The 22,180-nt window shown below is 40.2% G+C and overlaps 1 protein-coding gene across 1 annotated transcript in view; it reads left to right on the top strand.

Moving 5' to 3' along the window:
• Positions 1-22,180, top strand: part of WDFY4 (WDFY family member 4) — a gene marked incomplete at its 5' end in the record, with an annotated part of 134,515 nt that overhangs the window by 57,488 nt on the left and 54,847 nt on the right. Inside the window, 4 exons of the mRNA XM_082486444.1 lie at positions 15,272-15,349; positions 16,279-16,482; positions 17,318-17,369; positions 18,771-18,937. Coding sequence (XP_082342570.1) covers positions 15,272-15,349; positions 16,279-16,482; positions 17,318-17,369; positions 18,771-18,937 — 501 coding nt within the window. The remainder of the gene's footprint in view (positions 1-15,271; positions 15,350-16,278; positions 16,483-17,317; positions 17,370-18,770; positions 18,938-22,180) is intronic.

Genomic DNA, 22,180 nt, shown 5'->3' with positions numbered 1-22,180 from the left:
CTTTGATACAGCTCTGGAGAGTTTGCCTGGACTTGAGAGGCTTCTGAGTATGTCTCTTGACATCTTCTGTTGTAAACTAGACACTTATTGCAATTAAGGTTCCTCTTCTAGACTGCTAGAAATAATCACTAAGAAATAGTCATTGATCTGAAAAACTTCAGTTGGCAGCCTTATGTATAATGTATTAATGCATACTTTTTGCTCAAGGCCTAATTATTACACTTGAAAGGGAAAACCTAAGGAACCCACGTGTGCTTATGCTCAGAGGGCTCTTTGCATCAGAGCAAGGTGAGGAGGTGCTGGCTTTGTGGCTGCTTTTGACTTACACCACTTATGTAAGCCTTGTCCTATAGACACCGAATTAGTAGAAAGGATCAGGTATTACCATAGTACTGTCCTGTCGTTTTCTACTCAATATGCAGTATTAAAGGTCCAAATTTTAGTTTAGCCTTGAGATAAGGAGACAAGTGCTTATATAAACCAGGGATGTGTCTGGAGGGTATGCAGCATTTCTACTGCCAGCAATGAAGCTGGACTATCTTTTCCATGTGTAAGCTCCTCCTTTGCAGAGAGGGCCATTTCCAGGTTTTTCCTGGGCATTTTTCAAGAATACAAATAAAAAGCACCAATTAGATGTTACTTGTTTAAGTGCATTGGGGCTAGAGTAACCAGCTATAGGATAAGTCAGCAGTGCATTGCCAGAATATTTAGAGCTTTGTACTGAGCTTATTTTATTGCAGTGCTGAACATACTAAGGTCTTTTGTTCTCCAGCTGAATAGGCAGTGAGTCCGTTGCAGCATTAGTTTAGGGAGTCTTAACCCTCTAGCTCAAGCTGTAGCAAGTTGCGTCTTTATCCCCAGTGATGACTAGTTTGCTTCCAGGTGTGTTGATCAGTAAGGATGTGATACACAAGTAATGTGTCTGACAGTACCTTACTGAGCTGCAGGTTTTTTCTCAGCATGCCACAGCCTCCTTCTCATTCCTTAAAATCCCTTTGCTGCTTACAGAGTGAGCAAGTTCTACCCAGGTACATATGTAGACTGTGATGTCATACTACAAGAGCATCGACTATTTGCCCTGGGGTCTGTTTAATTATTTTTTAAAATTAATTTTGATTATTACAGCTGATTACACCTCAGTGAGCAATGTAATTGATATTTGTAAATGTATCCCAAGGAACATTTTGTACAACATGCTTTTTGCTGTTGAAGGTTAAAGACTCCGTTATTGGTTTTTCCCTAAATATGCCCACATCATTAGTTCCTCCAGTGAAAAGGTTGCCATCTGGAAAAGGCAGCACGGAGACATTATTCAGGCACAAGTGCATGAAATTGGTGTTTCTGCATCTTCTGTCTCTCTTCTGTAAGGAAGCGGCTTGTAATTAAAGGAGCTGGGTTTGGAGGAAACATTACTCATTTGGTGTTATTCCTTATCATGTCAAGGACTGACAGCTCCACAGCTCTGATAAATTGTTCCTCTCAAGGAGATGTGAAGCTACAGTTCCAAATGTTCTTCTCCACTCTCCCTGGCCCCCTTTCTCACTCCAGCCTACCTTTGAAAGAGTTTGATGCACTTTTCAAAGAGATTAAATCTAAAGGGAAGAAAATTAATTTCTTTGCTCTTCAACAGCCCTCTTTCTTTGTACAATTCAGAAAGGTACATGGTGGGATTTTCAATATCCAAGGAAGTTGGGAGCACAAGTTACATTACAAGTAAATGGTATTTACACTTCTAACTTGTATTTTTGACCTCACTTTAGCAGTCACTTTAAAGGTGCTGTAGTGTGATTTTTGTATCATTTGCGGTGTCTCAGGTGCCTTCTGTATTCACTTGGGAAAAATCTTCAGATATTGGCCTCTGTCTTCACTGCTACTAGTCATGGACCTAAGTCCTACAGCAATAGGCACCTGGCTGAAACACTGAGTTAAAAGCAAAAGTAGCATTATGAATAACATAGTGAAACACAAAGCCTTTAAATCCCATCGTAAAGTAAAAATCTTTGCATTTACTGAGAGGTAAGCATGGTTGTTCCTAACTGAGCAAAACTTAGTAATTCAGCCAAGATTTCAAAGCTTTCTTCAGTAGAAAGAAGAAATGGGTTGGTTACTAAGTTTTTTGCTTTGATTCTTTTATAGACTGAAAATAAACAAAGAAGTTGAAGCAGTAGTAGCATTTGGTGCTGATTTTAAAACAAACAAACAAACAAATCCCACAACAACAAACAACCCCACCCCCCCAAATACAAAATATCTCCTTCAAAACTGTCACCTTTCTTCCTGTTGTCATTTACAAGATAGCAGTAGTGCTTTTGAGGTCCAATACTCAATCTGGAAAACAACAAAATTCAAAGTGTTCACTCCAGCAAGGGATCAGGCCTCATATTTCTGCTGTACTTTCACTCAGGATCTCTAGCATCAGTGAAGCCAATTAGTTGCTATTTGGTTGCTAATTCTGACATTTGCCATCAAATGCAGCTGTGTTTTCCCCATATTTCTGAATCGACTTTGCTATCTCATGCTCTGCTCTGGTCTTTGGGAGGCATGATCATTCAGAAAGGAGAGTGTGATCACATTTCTGGTAGCAGAATGGCGGTGATCTGCTCTGGTAACTGCTATTTTGAGCTTTCTTGGAAGTCTGAGTAGCCATGCAGAAACAAGAGGAGCACTGTCTGAAGTCAGATTTTTTTTTAATGCTTACAGGTGACAGAGTTGGGTTAAATTCGCCAACCTATAAAACTATGGTTCTGTAAAACTATGAATACAGTGCCAAAGGTTTCCAAATCATTGGCTTTCCTGTTTCAAAGCGAGCCTTTTGATCTCTTGCTCTTTGTCCTCCCTTCCTCCCCAAGTCCCCCTCCTCCCCCAGTTTTGCTGTCAGAGTCAAGGATATGTATTTTCATACATATTTCATTTTCAACGAGCTGCAAAAACAGCAAGAGACCACTATAACAATCATATTTCAGTAAATTGTAAATCAGTCAACAGCTTCTACCATGCAGAGTCCTGAGGTTCTTCCTGAGGATGAGTGCCTGAGCAAGGTTACAAGCAACATATTTCTAACTACTGTAAGACATGATGCCTCAGGGCTGTAGATATAGTTGTTATTCTTTACAAGAAATGCAGAGACACCTCAGATTTACAGCAGGCCTGATCATTAATTACATTCCTCTATGCCAGACACACATATACCTTGAGAGAATGGAACAGAAAAGGTTGTCTTAATCTCAGTCCTCAGAATGAAGAGGTTAACAGAGATCTAACTTGTAATTGCAATCCCAGAAACTTTATGGTAGGAATTTGGTCAGCAAACATACACTTGTGAAGTCAGTTATAAAGAGTGAGCATCTGACCTCCTTTGTGCTGATTTTGTCACTCTGTCCATCCCAAGAGAATTCCTCCTAGTTAAGTGATAGGAGAATGCAGCCTTTGAACTCTAAGGATTTCTGAGCAGTCTGGATAGCTTGGTTTCTGCTCTGCTGCCCTTAGTGTATGCAAGGTCACTGCAGAGCTAACAGAAAATACTAGGTATTAAGTTTGGCTAGACTGGGAGTGATACATTTTTCCTTACTTGGCTTTGTAGTAAGAGCCCATCTCTTGTAAGCAACTTTTGTAAGCAACAGGCAGATTGTTAAACCCACAGCAAAGTTGTAAAAGGTAACTGCATCTATGTGTCAGTGAGATCTGCCTTTGTCTCTGTGGATAACCTTCTGAGGTCAGGAGCTCAAAGAAAAAAAACTCTTGACTGAGACTTAAACCACTGTCAGACAGAGAATCTACTTCAGTTCCTTTTGAAAATTCTTCCTCTTAATTTTTTAAAATGTAATATTTTATTTATACTGATGGCTAAGCAGTCTCAATGTACCTGCTGAAAAGAAACTGCAAGTTCATTAAGTCATTTAGGAAAGTGAGTTGTACGTCCTCATCATATCACTGAGCAAGAAGATAGTGATGTGACCAAGGACCACTTGAATTGTGCATAGTTTCTTCACAACAGATACCTTTGGTTGAAGTAATAGCAAGCTCTTGGGCAAGCTCCACTGAAAGGTGTCTGTCTAGTCCTGCCTCTATAGAGTCCCAAGAGGAAGAAAGGCAGCCTTTCAAATCTCTTCTAGGCGTTAATGTTGCTTTTGAAGTCTGAGAAAGACTGAGGCATGTTTCAAACAACACATTATTTCAAAGTCTTTAGGATTTTCTTTAGTTTTAGATTTATAGGATTTTTTTTTTTTCAGTTTTCTCGTGGTTTTATTCACCAGGCTTCTCTTAGGCCAGCAGCTAAAAGTGTCGTTGCTACAGAAAGTTATTTGTTACACCAAGAACAACAATCTTTTCAAATTTCACAGCCAGCAAAAAATCTTAAAAAATTGTTTCACATCTAATGCTTATTCTTAAGATAAACATGGGTAGTATACCTAGTATCTCTAGTGATTCACCTGTGGCTGTGATGCATTATATTTTGAGAAGTATTTAAACATAAAATGTCCATTGACTTTAGTGGGAGTTTGAACTACAGGCTTAAATTCCTTCTGTGCTGGAAATGTAAATCTCTATATCAACACTTACAGGAGTTTTTTAATGTGTTTTGTACCGTGCTAGGACTTACTTGCCTAATACAAATACTAGCTGCATCACAGATACAGAATTAGTCCTGCCTGTGCCAGGGCTCTCACCCCATGTGATTCCATCAGGAACACTGGGGCTTCATTCATTCCTGGCTGTCAGTCTTGCTTCATACTTTTTGCAGGCGTCTTTACAGGTTTTGTGTTAGGTGTGGGGGAAGAGGGACAAATGACCTGTTTTGAATTAATATATACAGATGATAGAAATTTTTGGGTGACGTGTCTGTGTACAAAAGTCTGTGCTTTAGAGGGTAGTTTTAAACAGGGCTTTTCAAGCTGAAGTGTTTGATGTTGAACTGGAAGGCTGACGATGTATCCCTATGTTCTCGTCAGGGAAGAGAAGACTCAGCCCCAGGAGGCCCCATCCCTGGAGGTGTTCAAGGCCAGGTTGGATGGGGCTTTGAGCAACCTGGTCTAGTGGGAGGTGTCCCTGCCCATGGCAGAGGGGTTGGAATTAAAGATCATTAAGGTCCCTTCTAACCTAAACCATTCCATGATTCTATGACATAGAAACAGTGTTAGCTCAAAATGCTGTGTGTCGGTGGGCTTTGACTTCTGTAAGAAAGAAGCTTTATCTCAAGCTGACAGACATGAATTTACAGACCCTTGGCCATTATCACCCAAGATGTCAGTGGCAACAGTAGCAGCTGAACCCAGAGCTAAACAGTGGAGCAGTGCCTTCAAGTACTATCTACTTCTTTCCTGCATTGTTATAGCATCCTTCAATAACCGACTGTAAAATCAAGGCTGATGCTGACCAGCCTGGGTTTTCAAACTTTAGCAGAGCCACTGCATCAGAGAGGGGTTGTTTAATGTGGGGGAGGTATGTAAGGTAGTGAAAAGGAGAGTGGGGTTGAACAAAAAGCCCTTGCTAATTTGAGATGAAGGAGGGATGAGCTCAACTTAGCAGTTCATGGTGGGTGAAATGAAGAAGATAGAAATATTTGAAACATAATCACAATTATTACTTAAACATTTTTCTTACCAATCACTCGGTCTTTTATCAGCTTTTCAAGTTAGCTGAGTTAAAACAAGCAAAAATATAATGATATTTCTTTGAAAAGTGCATAATTTGTGTAACATCTTTATCTTCATAATAGAAAGATAATTAACATCACTAATTATCTAATTAAGTCCATTAACTATCCACCAACAGTGCACCGTGAAGTTGACATTATGTTCTTCTGTCAACAAATGCTTTGATTTCTTAGGAAGTAATTAAAATGTAAATTAGCATGTCATTAAATGCACAAGGGAAGTTTGGAATCAAATATTCATTTCAAAACTGCTCATAGCACACATTTTTTTTACTTCAATGAAAGCAGGCACTTCACTATTAATGATGTATATTAAACAATTTCCATTATAATATTATTGTCTTGTTTAATAACTGGCTCAAAGCTAAATTACAGTATGCTGCAGCAAGCTGGAAAAAGTTTCTTTAACTTTGAACAAACAAATTTTTATGTCCTCTTAAGTGGATATCTGACACTGCTCATTTATCATTTTCAGATTGTTTACAAGATCATAAAGAAGTAATTCAACAGGTCAAGAAGTTAGACAAGAACTGCATGAAAACGTGCAGAGCTATCTCATTTTATGTAATACAAATCACCGAACTTTCTGAAATGTATGGGAATAATTTCCACATTCATTGAAGATAACTGTTTAACAGAGAAGTTGGAATATAAAGGTTGTATGATGATGAATGCAAATTACTAGGCTGACTCAGATCCACAGGCCACTCAGCCCCCAGTCTGTTCCCTAAAAATCCAGTACCAGTTGCTACAGAAGATGGTGTGTGACAGCACAATGCACAGTAGAAAATCTGTTTTAGCAAAATTGTTCCTTTCTTGATTTATGTCAGTTTCATCTTAAACCCTGAAATACAGGAAACAATATGCTTTCCAAAATTTTTTGTGGGTAACTATTCAGGGGGAGTTTTACTCCTTTTTTTAAACTCAGTAGTGTCCTGTGGCATTGAAGTCCCTTCATTTAATTACACATAGTAAGAAAAGATGTTTTCTTTTATGTTTCCTGCATATTTTTTAAATATATTTTTGCCTTTCAAGTTAGAGATTGTGTGTAGTTTAGGTTTAAGCTTGGATATAGGATTTCAGTGATTAAAGTTTGATGTTTAAAGCTGTTGGCATTGAAATCTCATCTTTCAGGAGCTGCTGGGTGCAGAGTTTTATTTTCACATAACAGACATAATGCCAAGTCAGTTGAATAGTGTTAATGTGGATGAAAGCAGAGTTTTATGTGGTTGCAGATAAACCCTAGAAACAAGTGCTAGCTACTGAAATAGCTATTTTTTTCTCTGCTGAATAAATAGAAAGACAAATAATTTTTCTTTGTTCAAATATGTCCATTTTCTTCCAGAATTTTGCTGCAACATTTTATTTGTTATAATTTCAGAAAGACATTTTTTTAATTAAGTTGCTTTATATGGATTGTTCGATTCAAAAGCCTGAAGCAGCAATTTAAACTGAATCAAACTTACATTTCTGTTTTAAAACTTTGGGTGGAGTCAACATTCTCATCCACAGTTTCCCACAAGAAAATAATTTTCCATTATTTGTTATTTCTTAAGTTCTATATTTGTTCTTTTTTTAAAGACAATTAATGTATTTTTCCAATTATGGTATTTATTATTAGAAATCTTTATAATGAGAAGAATTATTACCAAATTTGTTTATCAACAATTTATGAGTTTATATATGGTATCTCGTCTCATGCAGGGAGCAGTATAAAATCCACATAGGAGTCTGGGTGCCCAGAAAATTAAGTATGAGTTTCTATCAGACAGCAGGGACTGAAAATAGCTAAGAGTATGAACTGAATGGTGGCATGTGCAAGTAGAGAACAGGAAATCAGGGGAGGTTCTAGAAATCTCTGCAAGATGAACGTAAATGTTTCTCCTAAATGAGGGTATAGGTTGCTAACCTGAGCTGAAGTCTGTGACCATTCATTTCTTGTTCTTATCTTTGCTAGCCAAATTAAAGATAAAGCTGGGTTGTCCCTGTCTGTGTTCCATTCATGCTTTCTGGTGCAGAATAGCCTGAGGAGTCCAGGATTTATTCTACAGGTATTAAAAAAAAAAAACAAAACCAAAACCAAACAACTTCAGAAGTAATTTTATCGCCTTTAATGTCATTTTAGGAAAACGTATAATTTTAGGGGCCAGGGAAGAGATGTTTCTTTGTATTCTGTACTCTGAGCATATGCTAATATTTATAGAATTCTTTTGTCTAGGATTAGACATTCACATTTTTCTTAAATAAAAGTCATGATTCAAATGTACTCAGCCAACACCAGGGCATGAGGCTTTCAGGTAAATATAAAGCCCTAAGTTATATACACCTGCAGGGCTTCACAGAAAATCACCATTTTAAACAGAAATAGTAAAATGGTGAGTAAGAACAAGTGAAGGCAAGAAGAGACCATATTGCTATTGCCCATAATGCCGAAGTCTGACCTTCACCTTTCACTAGAGGTAAAAGCTAATACTTCTGCTGTAACAGTATGGAAACTGGGCCCTCAAGAGGTTGAGTGAGTTATCCTAAAGTCACACAAGTCATTCTCAGAGAGAGGATTAAAGAACAAACATGTCTTGCCTCCCATTGTGCTTTTTTGCTATTAAGAGACAAGTTATCTGTTCTCCCAGGAATTCATCTCTTTAGTATCATCTGTTGAAGGAGTGTGTGTGTGTACACACACATACATACATACACATATCTATTTGCTATAGGAGGTGCTTCTGTGCTGCCTGAGTTTAGCTGCTAAATACAGTGTGGAAGTCTCATCACATGTACACCATACTTTGGGTTTATCGTCTTGAAACCCATCCCTGTGTGTGGGTACATTTATGATGCACTGAAATATGGAGGTTTTTCTCATTAACTTTGCTATTCCCCAACCAACCGGCGATGCCAGGAATCCATCCATGATCCTTAGGAGCAGTTGGCACTGTGCATTAGCCTCCTAGCGGGTTGAGGCACGAAGCTTCCATGCAACACTTAACTGCTGGAACTACAGTCTGTTGAAAAGCTAAATGAATTTTGGCAAAGCAACAATAAAATCCACATGGCAATAAACAATTTTGTGATTCAAAAGAGCCTGCAAACAACCCTCAGTGTGGAGAGCGTATGCAAAGGACTAGGACAAACTGCTCTTTAATCTACTATGGAAAACATTATCTGTGTTAGCTTAATGCTTGTTACCTGGTGACTAATGAAACAATTTTTTCTCTTATGAAATGAACCTACTCACTTCCAAGTGCGTAGTCAATTACTTGACAAGTAGTCTGTCACAAGATGGGCGGCTTATTGTTTGCACAGGATAGCAGTGTACCTGGTCTCTGTAACCTGGTCTTCACCGTGTTAGATTTAGTAGCAGTAGTAGACTTGGAGATATTACGCGCTTTGTCCCTGTATCTGAAAACAGCAGGGCTGGTGAATTGGAGACTTCGCCCAGCTGTAGTAATTTACTATACCACTCAGGTTCTTCTCTGTAAAACTGCCATGCTAGCTGTAATCCTATCCTCTGCTTGCGAGGCTGGTGAAGAAGGGATTGATTTATTCTCTTTGATTTAGCAGGAAAGGACCAGAAGTATTGGGCTTTCATGTCAGGAGTGGAAATTCTGGTTAGATGTGTGGGAAAAAGGTGGAGCATAAGAACTGAAGTGAATACAAGATAGTTTTCACACCTCAAAAAAGTTTAGGCTCAAAACTTAACTGCTGACAATCTGGCTCTGTAGCTATGTAAGCCATAGTGGTTCAGGAATTTTCCATTAGAAAGATTATGGGCTTTAGATGGTGACTGCAAAAATCAATTGTTTTTGTGAGAAAGTGTCTCCTTCCTGATTAAGTCACATCATCAGTGACAGGAGATCCACGCTGGTTAGGGCATGCAGTCCAGAGGACAGAGCTGGAATATGGGGCTGCTGAAAGGAGAAATGCTGCACCACAGGTGGGTGCCATTTAATGTTGAGCTGCTGGGAAATAAATATATACTTAAGTAAAAATGAACAATTTGTTCTTTATAAAATGGCATTTCCTTAGTGTTCCATTTCATCAAAAATGCAGCTTTTCTGTTTGATTCAAGATGGGAAGAGTATATCACATTAGTATCATGTAATTTTTCTCATTCTAACAATGCTAATTTCCTGTTTCCCTCTTGCATTCATCACCTATAGAGGTTTTAAGCATGTTTAATTGCCACTTTTAAGGTCCAAGTGCTGCATATATATGATCTGTATGTTTGTATAGTAAATGCTTGGATTAAACACAAATCTGCCCCCTTCAGTAGCAGACAACCTGTATATCAAAGTTGTGAACTATATGCCTAAACACACCGTGAAACACAGTGGTTTCTTGAATCAGGGTCATCAAATCTGTTTCTGCCTTGCACAAACTCTTTGCCACAGTCATGTATGCTATTTGCATATGTGACCGGTCACCAATGGTGTTTCCCAGGACTCAGTACTGGGGCTTGTTCTCTTTAATATCTTTATCAACAATCTGGACAAGGGTATCAAGCACTGTCAGTAAGTTTGCAGATGACACCAAGCTGAGCAGTACTATTGATCTAATTGAGGGTAGGAAGGCTCTACAGAGGGATCTGGACAGGCTGGATCGATGAGCCAAGGCCAATGGTATGAAGTTCAAGAATGCCAAGTGCTGGGTCCTGCACTTGGGTCACAACCACCCCATGCAATGCTACAGGCCTGGGGAAGAGTGGCTGGAAAGCTGCCTGGCAGAAAAGAACCTGGGAGTGTTAGTCAACAGCCAGCTAAACATGAGCCAGCAGTGTGCCCAGGTGGCCAAGAAGGCCAATAGCATCCTAGCCTGTATCAGAAATACCATGGCCAGCAGGACTAGGGAAGTGATCATCCTGCTGTATTTGGCACTAGTGAGGCTGCACCTCGAATACTGTGTTCAGTTTTGGACCCTTCAGTAAAGGAGGGACATTGAGGTATTGGAGCACGTTCAGAGAAGGGCAACAAAGATGGTGAGGGCTCTTGAGTACAAGTCTTATGAGAAAGAGCTGAGGGAACTGGAGTTGTTTAGCCTGGAGAAAAGGAGGCTTTTACTGTGTGTGCTTATATATTTATAATATTTATTTTGCTCAGAAGAGCTAAAGTAGCAGGCTAATATTGCTAGTTCTAGTCCTCACCGACAGATGATTAAAACACATGCTTCAGAACAAGTATGGGGGTATTCTCACTATCATCCATGGGACTATTCACTTTGCACAGTGAGGGATCTGGACGTTTGGGCTTTTCTTTTGGCTCTTCAAAGTCCAAAATTATTTTGTCTTGAAGTTTATTTTTATTTATTTAGAGTTTTGGCACATACTTTTGTGTGCATGTTTGTTCTGTAATACAACACAGAGCTTTTAATTCCCCAAAGAAAGCCTCAAAGTGCAGAGTTTCAATGGCATAATGTTTGTTTAGGGAAGAACTGTGGCATGTGTGGAGTCTGTATCGCGCAATATGAGTTCATTATGGCAAGCCTGAATATTTATAGGGTGCAGGAGTGCTAAGTGAGATATATAGATATATGAAAATAATTTTAAAAATCAGACATAAAACATTCCAGAGCTCAGTAGAGAATTGTTAACTTAGAAATCACACCTCAAAGTTTTTTTTTCTTTTTTTTTCTTTTCAGCTGTTTCTTGTTACAAGCAGCATTTCAATTGCTTTATTTGAAAAAGAAAATTATAGAAAATCCACTCTCTGCTGTTTTTTGGCATACTAATTTCTGTTTGCCAGCATTTTTTTCCTTGCTGGTTTTACCTTTCCCCAGTGCTAATAATTTTCTCTCCTATTTACATGATGTCTCCATGCAGCAAGAGGAGAAAGTTTTTGATTCTGTGGGTTTTTTTGGTTGTTTCTTTTTTTTTTTTTTTTAAATAGGGAAATAGCTTGTAAATTCCATCACCTTTTCAAGCTCTAAATATTGGCTGGGGAATCAGAGGCAGCAAAATGACCTGATTCCACTTAGAATGTGATTGCCTAAGGCTGCAAAGCAGAAACACTGTATAAAAAAAGACTTAAAACAGTATCATACTCAGATTTTTGAGCCAGGATGGATCAATATGGCCTTTTAGTCTGCTCTTCCTTAGAATGCAGGTCGTATTTCTTGAATTTACACTGTTTTATTTAATTACTGCATAAAGACTTGCCATTTTAAAAGATAAACACCTACAATTTTTAATGGAAACTTTATTTATCAAAAACTTGTTTGGACTAGATGTTCATTAAGCATTACAGTGTAATTATTCTAACTGAACACTTAATAAATAATAGCCTGGTCTATATTCTCCACATTTATTAGATATCTTTTTCAGGTTTTGTTTTTGTTTGTTGGATTGTTTTGTTGTTTGGTTGGTTTTTTTTCCAATCACAGTGGTCTCCAGTTTTGTTAACCGTTCATTTCATTTTACAACCAGATGGTTTTCCTGTGGGGATGATCATCAGTGACATGTTTGTCTGGTTGAAGATGGCTAGCTATAGCTCATTTGGAAGCCACTTTGGTTAGTCTTCAGTTCACCAGATGTGGCTAGCAGAATTTTTCCTTCTTAGGACCCTTCATATGTTTCAAAGGCTAGGAGCTGACTCAGTGAAGTCAGTGAGAATCTTTGCAATGTGGGTTTTGATCTCAGGAGTCTGATTGGAGACCGTGAGTGAAATACAGACTATGAGCAACTTTTAAACAGCTGCCAGTAGAGCACTGACTCGCCTTGAATAGCCTGTGGGTATCTGAAATGGTTGTTACTACGTGGAGGAATTGGTTGTCTATTCTGAATGGCTTTTACCCTATGTCCACATAGAGCTGAGATCTCAGCTCTTCTCCTGCACTGAGCCCGGCTCAACAGCACAGAGGTGCTGTTGCTTTCTAGGTCAGCCTTTATGGGAGTTTTATATGAATTATGGAATAGTTTTGTGAGGCCGCAACTGTGATTACAGGTTTAATGATGCTTTAAACAAACAAAAATGTAATGACTTTCATCAGTGTAAAACAGGAGCTTCCTGCAGGGAAACACCAATAAATGTGACTTCGCGGCAGGGATACAGACCTGGCTGGCAGCCAGCAGTAATCGGCGCACCACATAGACCTTGTGTGTTAACTTAATTATAGCACAGTGCAAGCAGCAGCTAGACAGTTTGCTGTGAGAAATCACTGCCAGTGTGGCACAGAGTCCACGCATTTAAAAGTTACCCATCTGATCCATGGCTTTAGGTAGTGAGAGGCTGGGACTTTCAGAGCTAGTTTAGCCTTGTGCTGTGACTCACGCCGATCTCATCTTTGTTAGGGAAGCTCTGGTCGGCATGAAAGCCTTCAAATGGCACTGGGAGGATTCTAACCTCTCCTGTATAATCTCTGAACAGCTTCTGCCTTCTCTGCCACCTCTAATCCTCAGGAATTTATCAAAGGAACAGGTACTTCTGCTACTCTCTGTAATGCAGTTAATGGCCAGCCACTCTGATTCCTTTCTTTGTTTTTTCCATGTCATGGCTTTGGTGTACCTTTTGTAAGTTCATGGGAAGGGCAAGCAATCTTATTTTGACTTCAGAATCATGTTCAAGTAAGCCTGAATACTTCCTACGTGTTTGGTTGACACATGGAATCAATGTTTATGGTTTATTTGGATACTGTGACTTTTGGGATTCTGTTTCTTTCAAGTAATGATTAGGAGCATCTTCCTGAGTCAGGTCTCAGTGTGCCGAAACATTGACTTCAGGGGAAAAAAAAAGTTACTCTTTCAGAGAGCTTTTTGGTTTGGAAAATTTTAAAGCAAGTATGCCCAGAATATCAGACATGGCATCATGTAGCTGTAATAGGATAGCTAGAATCTTTTTTCAGGAAATACACTGTCAAACAGGAGAAATTTACCTGTGACTGTTTGTAAGAAGGCTGTGATATTGAACTCCTCCCAGTAGCTGCTTGTCAACAGTCCCATGAAGAGATACTGAGCAAGGAGAGAAATAGATGGAGCAGCTATCCTTGTGTTTGCATAGAAAAGTCTGAGTTACAAGACTCTAGAACAGTCTCATGAGTATTGGACAGCCTGTTAAAGCAGAGTCCTGTGCTGGTTCTTCAGTTGCCTTTATGCGATAAGATAAAACAAACCAGTAGCTTACTCAGCAGTTGTTTGGTGCTTCAGCTATACACACAGCCTTTCCATATGCTTTGTCTCTCTGATCAGGCAAAAAAAATGCCATGAGAACAAATACTTCAAGTCTCTTTGGGACCCAAAATTTCATAGATGGCTAGGAGAAAGGGAGGAACAAACCTAGCATTTTCAAAGCTGGAAGCTTGTCTTTAATCAAAGTGTAATGGGTGAATGTGAGGAATTAGTATGATAGTGAATATCCTAGATTGTATTTTGTTTTTTCCATGATGCTAGTTTGGCACCTGAAGGATTCGATTGAATTTAATAATGTTTCTGCTGATCTTTTCGAAAAGGAAGCTTGGATAGGAAGCGCTGTTTGAAATTCTCTGGTTTGTGTTCTGTATAGGTCTTGGCTATGTGAACCTTGTGACCCCCAAACCTGTGGAGTTTGGTGGAGTTAGTAAGAAGAGAATGAAACCCATTTCATTTCCCTACTGCCTGAGTTTAAAGATCCCACCACACTGGACCATTGTTTATGATCTTAGCCTGTGTAACTCTGAGGTTAGTATTATAGTCTCTATTTTGTGGTAGGAGAGGTAGTGGTTTAGGGCAATTGCATGTCTTGCTGAAGATCACATAACAATCGGTTTGCAGAGTGGGGAAAGCAACTTGTAAACTCTTGACAGCAGTTTATCAGTCTCGTACTTGCACAGAGACCCTTAGCTTGAGAAGTTCATTCCAATAATACAGCAGATTCAATGTATAACTGTTAATGCAGCTCACTGTTCTGTGAGTCTAGTGCATTCTGGCAGGAAAGGAAAGGTGGCCAGGAAGTTCTGTCAGGCTGCTTTGGAAAACATGTATTTCCAGAAACACCTGGGTAGCACTGGGGTTTAGGGCAAGTTTGTGCTGTTTAGTTGAGCAGGTGCAGTTGTTATGGGTGTTATCTTCCACTAGCACAGCTCTACAAGTTCCCGGTTCTAGAGCTAGCGCAGACATCTCTGCATCACAATCCCATTAAATAGTGTATTTATGCTCCAAGTCACTTGCTGCTACTAAATCTCAAAAAATGTTTTTGGAAACAGTTGGTTTCCTGTCTGCAAAAAGGGGACATGGACTATTCCTTTGTTTGCACTTTCTGCTTATTCAGCAAGGAGCAGATGTGTTGCTACAGATCCTTACCTCAGTCAAGCTCTCTGCAACAGCTAATTGTCTTTTATGCTACTTGCACTAATAACTAATTCAGCTCCAAAAAGAGCCCTAAATTTTATTTGCTGTTTTCTTTCTCCTTCTGAGTAGTTCCACTAAAGACCTTTGTTAAGATCACAAATATATTTATTATCCTGGTGTAAGTATGCAATTTGCTCTCAGATGATTGCCTCATCGCTATGCTGTCTGAGCCATCAAGCTTGCAGACACAGGCCGTATTCCCTAATTATTCTTGTAAAAGACAGAGCAACTAATGCCTGATTCTGCTTGTCACAGAGCTTACACCTGCAGCACCTTGGTATAATGTGTTCTGATGTTTCTTCTAGGGGTTTGTGTCATGTATGGAACAGTACCGAAGAACTGGGCAGGAGCTGTATGCCTCTTTGTACAAGAACCACGTACAGGTAAAGAACAGGAATACTGTGCAACAGCTTTCTGTTGCTGAAAGGATGCTCTTGGACTACCCTGAGAAATCAGGAATTTCATCGGTGAGACGAATAGTACACCCAAAGAAATGTTGAGAGTTGATGAGTCAATACTCCATTCCTGATATCACCACTGAAATGTGATATAGCGTCACTCACCAATCAGATTGCAGATCCTCACTTTGTCTTCAGGAACCTTTTGTCTTTTGTTTAAACAAAAATTATTCCACTCTCACAGTGGCAGAAATGAAAGTGAGGACTTTGACCTCTTTTTCTTAGCAGACAGTAAAACTTTTCAAGAGGTCTCAAGCTCATAGCCAGCAAAATCTCACAGGTATGTTTTTGTTTCAGAATTGGCCATCAGAGACCAAGTTTTTCATTCTTTGAAATTCTAGTTTTTTCTCTCCTTTAAATCGATATCTTAGTGCCCCCCCCCCCCCCCCAGCCCCCTGCACACACCTCCTAAAAAGAAATAATTAAATTTATGCCATGCTTGGGGGAAACACAGTACACTGCTGACTTGAGACTTTAAGACTGTGTTTTCAGTGAGCATGGTTGTTACCATTTCACACAGTCACCAGGAAAAACTGGAGTGAATAAAACCTCTGTGATACTGTTCTCCTGGCTCACTGGTTTTGAGTTGGAAATCTAATGGATGTAGCCATTTTCGAGGAGGTTGAAGTTTGTGACATGCTCGTATTTGTCACTGTATCTTAGTTTGACTAGTAGCATCTCCCACAGCACACTTTCAGTGGACAGTCGGACTTGTGCTGGGTCTGCAGTGCTCCCTCTGCAGTGGTCCCATCCACTAGGTTGGGTAAATCCCTCTGGATCACTGGAGTAGTGCCACTGCTGGATGGGAGGAGCAAAGTGTACAAAAGGTGGCACAAAGTGGTTCTGTCCCACAGATGCTGCAGTGTGGTTACAGCAAAGCAGCCAAGGACTGGATGATACTCGAGGAGCAACTTTTCTACAGAAGGGGCCCGTGGGGACATGCATCACAATCCTTAGAGCCACGATGGAGTCTAGATTGTTATGAAGGGCCTTCACGAATGAGGAAGAGGATTCAGCATGTGAACACCCGAGCGACAATGATGCGAATGAAGAGTGAGGTAGAAAGCTTTTGCAGGAGGTGCACAATTTCTGTAGCAGTTGCTGGAGATTTTGTACTCACCTCTTTCCATTAGTTCTTGTCACCTAACTCATCAATGTGCCATGCAAAGAGAACCCACTGAACAGGTCTGGTTTTGAGAGAGTAAGAGGGGCTGCAATGTGTTTAGCAGCAACAAAATGTTTTCCCAGCTTTTCTTGTATGAGGACTCCCAAGACAGATGAGAGCACAACCCAACCATACATTCTTTCTTCTTATAATACCTCATGGGTATAGCACTTCTCAATGCATGCAACAGAGTCCTGTTAGAAGGCTGTGCTGTCTTAGTCTTATGCTTATTAGGGCTACTAGAACTGGTGGATGATAGAAAGGGGAATTAGAGGGGTTTGAACTAAGCTAAGCATTGAAATGCATATGTGGGGTATTTACTACTCTCTGTAGTGTCTAAGTGCCAAATCCTATCAACCAGAAGCTGAAGCACTTTAGTACATCAGGAGGTTCCCATTTCTAGGGTGTTTTCAGCTTTTAGGTGAAGCTTGGATTCTGGCAGTTTTCTGTAGACCGGGTAGTATGATTTTTATCCTATAAATGGTGTCATGCAGGGTCGTCTTTGAAAAGACAATAGTCCTTTTGCTTAATTGTTGACATTTGTTCCTACATTTAATTGTTCCTACATTTAATTGTTCCTTTCGGTCCTTTCAAATGAGTTTATTTGAATTTCCAAGGCATTTATTTGCAATGTAGATCTAAATCTGTGTTTTTTCTCTGCAACAAGGTTCTAAGTTATGTTTACCTGTCTGCATATTCCACTCTAGTCATATCTAGTCTCTTTTCAGATTCTCCTAATGAACAGAAATGAAACAACCCCCACTGCTGAAGTGAACCCAGGTAACCTTTGAGGGCTAAATTAAATCATCAAGAGGGCGAACACAAACAGCCAAAGAGAATTAGAGTTAGTGTATGGAGTTCCAGACCAGAATTTCATCTAGTGAAGAAAACTTATTGTCAGTGAGCTGGGCTAAGAAGTCACTTGAACATCTGGGAAAAGGCTGATGCAATTGTTATAGGTGGTATATAAACTGTCTTCAGAATTTTTTGCTCTCTTCTTGTCACCAGAAAGATCTGAAAGCAAAAAAAAGCTATCTTGATAATGAGAGCTTTGGGCATTTTTGGGCACCTGGAAAGCTTCTAATTGCTTAAACTCAGAGGAAAAGTGCAGACTTTCCCCCTGCTTTTAGTACACACTCCAGTTCTAACTCTGAAATAGTATTTAAGACCAGGTGATATATGGCTCAGAGAAGTGGTAATAGGAATTGTAACTTTCTAAGAATGTGGACAAAATTCTAGACAGTGGAAGGAAATAATCAAGAAAACTAACATGTCAAATCATTTTTCACTGTTCAAAATAGAACCGAAATTTTCAAAATATAATCATTATGTCAACGTTTTCCAAGGCCAGGTTTTCTGTTATGTGAGAAGAAGGGGGGTGGGGGTGGGAGGGGGGGTGTTTGTGTGCAATATGGTTCAGAAGTCAATAGTTTTTCAGAGATGGAAAAAAAAAAAAGAGAAAGAACTGTAGTTTGGAAATTTCAGCCATGTCAAAGGCTGTGGGTTTCAGCCTCCTGTTTGGCTACTCCAAGCCAGGCTGCTCGTGTACACTGGAAATAGGCAGTATTGTTGCGTGGTAGGGCCTAGAAATCAAGTGACAGTGGAGCTCATGGTTCTAGACTCCAAACAAGACTGAGGTACTACGTAGTTTCTGCATGAAAGTGGTTACAGTCTACCTCAAAAAGAAGGTTGACCATTCCTACCCTAACTGGGTGCAGTGCATGACTTTGCAAAACTTGGGATGCAGCTTGGGCAAGGTAGGAGTAGATTGTGTCTCTTAAGATTCTGCTCAGTGCATGTCCCCAAAAGACTACCATTTTCATTTTTTCCTAGATTCATGTATGTGAACAGATTCTTCTTTTCTAAATTATTTTATTGTAAGATGGCCAGCCCAAGACAGCACAGAAATGAGAATAAATGCATTTGTTCAATATTTTTAAATCTTCAGTGATTATAGGGATTTAGCTTGAATTACGACTGAGTGCAGCTACCTGGTTTTAGTTCCCTGAACTAAACACCTTCCTTTAGCAGCGACAGATTTTACTTCCGTCTTGCCTGTTTTTTGCAGATAAATAATGCTGTTTCCCAAGGTAGAACAGATTGGGTGAAAGTCTAAATTGCAAATGGTTTTGGTGTCATCCGACTGCCCCTAAAACTGCAATCTCTTTTATACTGATATAGGAGAGCTGACGTTAAATGGAGCAGAAAGGGAGATGGATAAGAAGGGATCAGATTGCAACCAGCTAACATTCTTCCCTGCTCTACATGAAAGTTTCCATTCAGAAGACTTCTTGGAACTGTGTGTGGAAAGACAAATTATATTGCAGGAGTTTGCAGAGAGTGAAAAGGTAGGAAAGATGAACTAGAAAACTTTCTCTGGGGACATGGGATTTTAGAGGGTGAATTGGATGTGGAGGCCTGTCTGTTCCTTTCAGTTTGGGGTTCAGGTGGATTCAGGCTACAGTAAACATCATCACTACCTGTTTCCTTGGAGCAATTACAGTTTCCCAGCCTCTGTATGAACTTGTATATAGACTTATTCTTGAAGAGCATTTAATATTACCTCTTTGAAGTAACAGAGAAAAATTTGGGCATGCGACCAAGGTATTCTTATGCCTGTGAGACAGTATTGTCTGAATTTGCCTAAGATGTGGCAAATTAAAAGACTCTGAGAATTCCTGTCCTGCTTCCCCACCTTTACTCATGCTCAGAGCAGTGCCTGGATCCAATTTATTTATTACCTCTGTAAGTGTTCCAATTTTGTATAGGTTGCTAGTTCAGTGATGTTAAAATCTCTTCCTGCTGAATACCAGAAAATGTTTTCTTCCTCTCTTCACATGCCTTCACATTCCTTCTTCTCTGCCTCCCCATGAGTACTGGACAGATTCTTCCCTCTAAGGCCATAGAGACTTTCGATGCTTCCTGTTTGATGCTTCTGTTGTGTGTCATTTAGTCAAAACAGTGCTGTTCCTTCTTTGTTCTTGTACTGGACTAGATGTCCTTCTCCCAGGCTTGGAGATTTTGTCATGAGGAGTAGACCCAGCCTCATTCTCCAATCTCTTGCAGCGTACCTGTTTCTTCCAGTGGCATAACTTCCCCTCTTGGCCCCAGAGTTAGCATCCTGTAGTGGAAGCCAAGGGTCAGACTTGGAGAATTTAAACTCAGCCATCACAGTGCTGTGATAGTTGTACATAGATTTAGAAATAATTATACCATCACCAAATTTTCTTGATGCTTTGCAAGTGGCCAGGGGTCACATTCTTGCTCTCTGACGTGATGGCTTCCTGATGCTGTAAGAGCTGTTGGTACACTGTCTGTCTATAGAACATAATTCATTTCCCTGTCCCTCCTCCTTTCCTCCCCTCCCCATACTTCTCCCCAGCAGAAGGAGACAAGCATGAAAATGTGAGGCATGTTTTCCATGGGCTGATCTCATTTTGAGCCTTCAGGCTGTCTGTCTCTTCTCTATGTAACTCTGCAGGAAGCCGTCAGAGACGCCAGGCATGTTTTTTTCCAGCAGCAGTCACTGTGTTGCTGTGCTGACAGAAGTATTAAAAAAAGCAGTAGGGGGTGACATTAGCTGTCCTGCGCTCACTTAGTACGCTGCGGTCCTGCCTTGTAAATGGCTGCCTTGTGAGCTGTTTGCACTTTAAGCAGGCAACTGGAACCATCTTACCTACTGCACTGCACAGAAAAGTCATTGCAATGCTTTGGCAGCTACTAGATTGATTTCTGGAACACAGGGAGAGCCCGTCTCTGGAAAGTGGTCAGTGTTTTGTAATGTCACTTGGTGCTATTTTTTTGCATTACCATTAAATAGACAACTTTGTACGTGTTCAGATATGTGAGATGGCTTTTTGCAGAAGCAGCAAATCAAATGCTTGGGATATTGTCTGTTGGTTCAGAGTCTGTTCTCAGCAAGTTCAATCAGGAGAATATATTCTCGTGCTAGTATCATCTAATCTTTTGTTTTATCTGCTTGCAAAATAGACTAGAAAACATGACAGCTCCAGTAGTGTAAAGTATTATCTATGTGTATATGCCCAAAGCACAAGATAGTATTTTCCTGCACAGAGAAGTCAATGTGTGTAATTTACTAGATGAATATATCAGACTACAAGTGCAGATTTACAGGTGGTGTTGTCAGGGCTGTCCTCACAGAAGTTAATGAACTATCATAGTCTGGCTTCTTGGTTATACATTTTCCTGAGGCTCCATTGAGGTTATAGTGTGTACAGGTGAAGATTGTATTTTGCATGTATCTTCAGTACACTGAGACTGTACACACCATAGTCATGGAAGGAGAGGTTATATGTGATGTGGGTGATGTTACACAACATGTGCTACTGCAGAATTGTGCAAGAGAAATGCAAATAGGAACCTATCCTGACCTACCTATCAACTTGCCTACCAAAAGCCAGAGCCAACCCTTTAAATAACCCCAGTTTACCAGCAGAGACAAGGAGACTGGATTCCTACATCTGCAACCTGAGCCCCCAACTGTGAGATTGCATCCCTGATCTTTACAAACCTAAAGTGGTCCTGCCAAGTTGTTCATGTGGGGTTAGCATGTAATAGATGAAGAAAATGTAGGAAGGCTTGGGGAATGACTTTGGTGTAGAAATTCTGAATTTTGGAGAAAAGTAAACCTCTGTTTGCCAGCAAGTCATTTGAGACAGTAAGAAATCCAAGCAGCTGGGGTAATGAATCTGAAGTTAACAAGAGAGCATGGCCTAGCAGAAATCTGGGCACAATGTCTTTCCTTGAAGGAGGGGCTGGAGAGAGCACAAGAGGTGCCAAGGACAATAATAGAAGGGACTAGCATAAATCAGAGGGAGTGGGATCCATGGTTGGGAGAAAGGAGCTGATTAAAGAACAGGCTCAGTTGAAAGAGTAAGCAGCTGCAAGGTTCAGCATCTAAGACTGGCAGAACAGTGCAGCAGCTCTGCATCCTCCTGGTGGAGCCAGCGTCTTTAGGGGCATTGCACATACCTCACAGCTATGCAAGACAACAAGGCAGCAGGTTTTCATGGGAACACTGTTACATTTCAACCCAGTGAGAGGATGCAGCAGTAAAGAACTTTACATGTGCTGATGTGTGGTGGGAACAGGGACTAGCTGTTGTGGTCAAACCCAAGGATTAGGAAGCAGAGTACTTGGCACAAGCCATTTCCCTTTTCTGTACCTCGGTTCTTCCTCTTCCCTCCCTGCTGCAGGAGCAGAGATTGTAATGGCTACCTCACTGCAGGAAGGAGTGCTGAAACTCTTCCTGTGTTCAGATAGGAGTGCCTGAAGAAGGACAGGGTGTTGCAGATGATTGCTCCTCTGACTTGCCGTATCTGGATTTCTGCTACAGTAGAGAGGTTGCTTGGGGGCCCCTTCCCCAGCCCATGCCACTCCACCCCAACCAGCAAACAACAGTGCTACTATGTGCACAGAACAGGATCTGATTTGTGCTGTGTCACAAAAAAAAAAAAAAAAAAAAAAAAAAAAAAAAAACACACACAAAAAAAACAGAGTAGCTTTAGTCAGATCTCTTCTCTTCTGGTCATGCTCTTTCACCATGCTACTTGTGCTCTATTCCCCCTTTA

This window comes from Vanellus vanellus, assembly GCF_965231255.1.
Source record: "Vanellus vanellus genome assembly, chromosome: 7".
NCBI classification, from domain to species: domain Eukaryota; kingdom Metazoa; phylum Chordata; class Aves; order Charadriiformes; family Charadriidae; genus Vanellus; species Vanellus vanellus.
This window is presented reverse-complemented; position numbering and strand designations above follow the sequence as displayed.